The following is a 5,184-nucleotide window of genomic DNA, read 5'->3' on the forward strand; positions in this document are numbered from 1 at the left end:
CATTCATTCATTCATTCATTCATCTATCTATCTATCTATCTATTATCTATCTATCTATCTATCTATCTATCTATCTATCTATCTATCTATCTATCTATCTATTTATTTGAGACAGAGTCATCGTGTTATCCTGGCTGGCCTGGAACTCGCTATGTGGAGGCTGGTCTCAAGCACACAGAGATCCATCTGCCTCTGCTGGGACTAAAGGCTTGAGCCACCATGCCAGAACAGATGTTCTAAAGTAGCTGAAAATCACATGAATCTAGTTCCAACATTGCTTTCACTTTAAAAATCTCTACCCTCTACACGGAGATTTTACATTCTAGCTCTTGGGAAGCAGAGGCAAGCGGATCTCTGAGTGCGAGGCCGGCCTGTTCTATAAAATGAGTTCCAGGACGGCCAGGGGTACACAGAAAAACCTGTCTCAAAAACCAACCAACCAAAAAAATCTCCGTGCCCTTGGTCTTGAGATTATTTTCTTATGTGTAGGAGCAGGGAAGAGACGAGAACATTTGAATGTTGTTCAAAGGAACAGCTCTGTCAAGCAGTTTCACACTAACATGAGGGGAAACGAAAAGGGGTTCATCTGTGTAGAGTGGGGTGCGACTCCAGCGACGGGGGCAAGTTCCCAATTCCCTCCATCAGCAGATGCCCTGGACCCAGCTTCTCAAGGCCGTCCAGGATGGTGAGCAAGGGATGCGGAGGGTATCAAAGAGCCCAATGGTGAGCCCACGGTTTTGAGGAATACCCAAAGTCCAGACAGAGCGGCGTACTGCCCCTTTCTATGTCTCCCTGCTCACCTGGTTCTAAATGGACAAAACAGGCGACACCAGGGGGAAGCGAACCCACAACAAACAAAACCTCCCACAACGCCATGCCAGCCGGCTCGGCGGACACTACAAGGACCACACTGCCGCGCGGCGCCCAGCCAATGAGGCGCGCGTTGCTGCGCAGACGCAGTGAGAGGCGGTCGCCAGAGTCCGGAACGACTACAAGCCCCGGCAGGAGACCCGCGGGCGCACCCCGGACGCGGGTCGGCGTCGCTCGTGCCGGGACCAGGAGCCTCCGCGAGCAAGATGGCCGCTCCCGAGACCGAGGCCGAGGCCCGCGGGCACTGAGTCCCGGACCCGCGTGCCCTCCCCTTCCCCCCCGCCGCTGGCGCCCCCACAAAGACCTCGCGCTTGCAGCCAGCAAATCCACATGGATTGTTCTCGCCGTGGTCGCGAGGCCGCGCCGACAGAGCCTTAGCGGGCCCAGGGGGAGAACTCCGGCGTTTGGCTGCTCTGAGCTGGAACCTCAGGGAGGTCCTGCTGCAACAGGTGCGACACTCACTGACTGCTCCATGCTAGCGGGCGCGGGGAGGCTTGGCCTCCCCCGGGGCGGCCACCTCTGCTGGTTGCTGTGTGCTTTCACCCTAAAGCTCTGGTAAGTGGGTACTGAGGGAGGAGAAAGGGGCGCGCAGGCCGACCCGGGAGTCCTCGCCCCCCAGGAACCCGGGCATCTCGCCCTCGGACGTCCGAAGTGGGTGCGCCCCGTTTCCTGCGTTCTCACCGTTGTTCCTACCCCCCCCTTTCCCTGTCTGCAGCCAAGCAGAGGCTCCGGTGCGCGAGGAGAAGCTGTCAGGTGTGTGCTCGCCCGGGAACCCCGTGCCTCTATAGTTCGGTTTTTTGTTTTTAATGGTCTTTTTTAGTAGACCAAGAGCACAGGTAGAAAAAGGAGGTGCCACAAAGGAACGAGGGCAAGCGTTGTGCTGGGAAGCTGGATGGGTAGAACCTTGGAGAGAAATGTTTTTTGAATAGTCTTCGGCTGGCCATTTTTTCTCTCTCTCTCCTTTCAGTGAGCGCCTCAACTTCGCCATGCTGGCTGGCGGAAGAGTTCGTGGTGGCCGAAGAGTGTACTCCGTGTTCCAACTTCCAGATTGTGAGTTTTTGTTGTTTGTTCTGTTTTATGTGCATATTTGCCTGCATGTATGTCAGGGTGAGGGTGTCGGATCCCCTGGAACTGGAGTTACAGACAGTTGTGAGCTGCCGTGTGGGTGCTGGGAATTGAACCCAGGTCCTCTGGAAGAGCAACCCGTGCTCTTAGCCACTGGGCCATCTCTCCAGTCGCTAATTTTTTTTTAAAACATATCATTGCTTCTTTCTTCTCAGAGTCTTAGGATAAGTTCAAATCTGAACTTAATTACATTATATTTTACTTTTGTTTTGTTTTATGTTTATATGGGTGTTTTGCCTGCGTGTATGTGTACCGTGTGTGTAGTGCCCTAAGAATCCAGAAGAGGTCATCAGATCTTCTAGATATGAGCCACCATGTGGGTGCTGGGACTGGAACCCTGTCCTCTGCAAGAGTAACCAGTGCTCTTAACCAGTGAGCCATATCTCCAGCCCTTTTTGTTGTTGTTGTTGTTGTTTATTTGTTTTTGAGACAGTGTCTCACTATGTAGCTGTCTGTCTGTCCTGGAACTCACCATGTAACCAGGCGGGTCTTAAACACTATATTTATTTTGTCTAGATCATGTGCCAAAGAAGTCAGAGGACAACTTGGGGAAATTGTTTCTTTCTTTCCACCACATAGATGCAATGTGTTAAGCTTGGCTGCAAACGTCTTTCCCCACAGAGGCATTTTGCCAGCCCTCACATTTGAACTTAAATTCTTTCTGAAAATATGGCCTTCCCACTTTAATGACAGTATCCAGAAGATGATTATGCCCTGGTCATATTTTACTACAGTAGACTGTGGAATTTTTCCTTATCTCCTTGACTGTAGCCTTCCTGATCACGTCACCGCCGTCCGCATCAGGGCTCTCCATCAGGTGTCTGCTGCCCAGCAGCTCTGGCCCTTTCTGAACAGCAAGGCTTCTGTTTCTTCTATTCCTCCCTAACGTGTGTTTTTGGTCCTTTATTTTGGTAGAAAACCACACCTGAGTGTGGTTCTACAGGGTATGTGGAGAAAATCACATGCAGCTCATCTAAAAGGAATGAATTCAGAAGGTAAGAACTGTTTCTCCCCTTTCAAATGACCTCCTCTGACCCTGTGTCTGGAGGTAGCTATCTCCTAGTCCTGGTATAGTTTGGCATACTGGAAAGAGGAAGAGATTTGAGCCAAATTACCCTTCGTCCCTACCCCAGTCTTCAGCACTATATTATTGGCCATGCTTTCTGATCAAATAATGTGGTCAGGGGTGTGAATGTAACTCACTGGCACAGGACTCGCCTAGCATGTAAGAGGCCATGAGTCTCATCCCCAGCATTGCTTAGGAAGAAAATAAAGTTGCTGGGAGATGGAGCATATCAAACCTTGAATCTCAGAGGCAGAGGCAGGCTTAGCTCTGTGAGTTCAAGACCAGCTTGGCCTACACAGGGAGTTCAGGTCAGCCAAGGCTACACAGTAATAGTTAAATAAACATAGTTAAGCCAGGTGTAATGACACACACCATTGATCCCAGCACTCAGAAGGCAGAGGCAAACAGATCTCTAAGAGGGACTAACTAGATGTTGTGGTGGGTAAAGGAACTTCCTGCCAAATCTGACAGAGTGAGGGGCTGTAGAGACAGCTCAGTGGTTAAAAGCACTTGCTGCTTTTCCAGAAAACCCTGGCTCAGTTCCCTGCATCCACATAGTTGTTCTGTAACTCCAATTCCAGGGTATCCAGCACCCTCCTCTGGCCTCCTTGGGCACCAAATATACACATATATATACATACAGGAGAACAATCATAGATATAAATAAATCTTTTAAAAAACAACTTACCCAGCACTTGGGAGGCAGAGCCAGGCAGATCTCTGTGAGTTAGGCCAGCATGGTCTATAGAGTGAGTTCCAGGACAGGCTCCAAAGCTACACAGAGAAACCCTGTCTTGGAAAAACCAAAAACCAAACAAACAAACAAAAAAAAAACCCCAACAACTTGAATTTGATACCCAGAACCCAGATGATAGAGGTACAGAACTCACTCCAGCAAGTTGTCTTTTGACTGTGTGTGTGTGTGTGTGTGTGTGTGTGTGTGTGTGTGTGTGTATGTATGTATCTTATGGGATGGGGAGAGATGTCCACCTCTTCCTTGGCATGAGTGTGTACACATACAACAAAAAAAATGTTGGCTTTTGGGCCGGGGGTTCAAGACAGGGTTTCTCTGTGTATCCCTGGCTGTCCTGGAAGCCACTCTGTAGACCAGGTTGGCCTTGAACTCACAGAGATGTGCCTGCCTCTGCCTCCTGAGTGCTAGGATTAAAGGTGTGCGCCACCACACACAGCTTTCTATTTATTTATTTATTTATTTTTAATTTTTTAAAAAAAAAATTTCTGAAAAAAAAAATTTAAAAAAATAAAAAATTTTCTGGAACTGAGAACCGAACCCAGGGCCTTGTGCTTGCTAGGCAAGCGCTTTGCCACTGAGCTAAATCCCCAACCCTTTTATTTATTATTTTAAAGAAAGAAAAAAAGTTGGGCATGGTGGTACATGCTTGTAACCCCAGCACTTACGAAGCAGAGGCAGGAGAGTCAGGAGTTCAATGCCAACCCGAACTACTTGAGACTTGAGGAAAAAAAAAAAGCAATCAAATTGGTTAATACTACTCTGTTTATCTCACCAGAGACTAAAGACGTGACTTACTCCAGTTTCTCTTATTTTTGGGTAGTATTTTGGGTAGCCTGAGATAGGAAACAGTAGTTAGGAGAGACTGACTTCTCTGGGGAATGACTCTCCTTTTCTGCCCTCAGCTGCCGTTCAGCTCTGATGGAACAACACCTGTTCTGGAAGTTTGAAGGCACCATGGTGGGTGTGGCCTTGGTCTTCGCTTGCCTTGTCATCATTCGTCAGCGACAGCTGGACAGAAAGGCTCTTGAGAAAGTCCGGAAGCAAATCGAGTCCATATAGCTGAATCCCACTGCATTATGCTGGGTCTCGCAGACTCTGTCTCAGATGGAGAAGGTTCATGGCTAATTTGCACTCTTGAGCCTGTGGTAGTAGCACCTTTCCCTGAGTTCCTCTTCCAGACCATTAATGAGCACAATAAAAAGTAAAACAGAGCTGGGTATGGTAGCATACACTTGCAATCCCAACACTTGAGAGAGGGAGGCAGGGGGATCCCTCGTAAATTTGTAGGCAGGCTGACCTACATAATAAGACTGTCTTTAAAAAAAAAAAGTAATAAAGGAGTCTGTAAACAGTTTCCTTCTCTGTAATA

At 48.5% G+C, this 5,184-nt stretch overlaps 1 protein-coding gene across 1 annotated transcript; it reads left to right on the plus strand.

Moving 5' to 3' along the window:
* Nucleotides 1–975: 975 nt before the first annotated feature.
* Jtb (jumping translocation breakpoint) lies at nt 976–5,169 on the plus strand. Its single transcript, XM_006976264.4, has 5 exons — nt 976–1,425; nt 1,586–1,623; nt 1,838–1,920; nt 2,911–2,990; nt 4,718–5,169. Exons 1-5 carry the CDS (start codon nt 1,343–1,345, stop codon nt 4,872–4,874), a joined length of 441 nt encoding a protein of 146 aa, XP_006976326.1. The 5' UTR covers nt 976–1,342; the 3' UTR covers nt 4,875–5,169.
* The last annotated feature ends 15 nt before the right edge of the window (nt 5,170–5,184 follow it).

This window comes from Peromyscus maniculatus, chromosome 6 (assembly GCF_049852395.1).
Source record: "Peromyscus maniculatus bairdii isolate BWxNUB_F1_BW_parent chromosome 6, HU_Pman_BW_mat_3.1, whole genome shotgun sequence".
NCBI classification, from domain to species: domain Eukaryota; kingdom Metazoa; phylum Chordata; class Mammalia; order Rodentia; family Cricetidae; genus Peromyscus; species Peromyscus maniculatus.

What these genes read in the sequence shown, in the direction of transcription:
- Jtb (XM_006976264.4), top strand. Translation starts at nt 1,343, where the DNA reads ATGCTAGCGGGCGCGGGGAGGCTTGGCCTCCCCCGGGGCGGCCACCTC. An exon ending in GCTTTCACCCTAAAGCTCTG is followed by an intron (nt 1,426 to 1,585) that starts GTAAGTGGGTAC and finishes CCCTGTCTGCAG; the next exon opens with CCAAGCAGAGGCTCCGGTGC. An exon ending in GCGCGAGGAGAAGCTGTCAG is followed by an intron (nt 1,624 to 1,837) that starts GTGTGTGCTCGC and finishes CTCTCCTTTCAG; the next exon opens with TGAGCGCCTCAACTTCGCCA.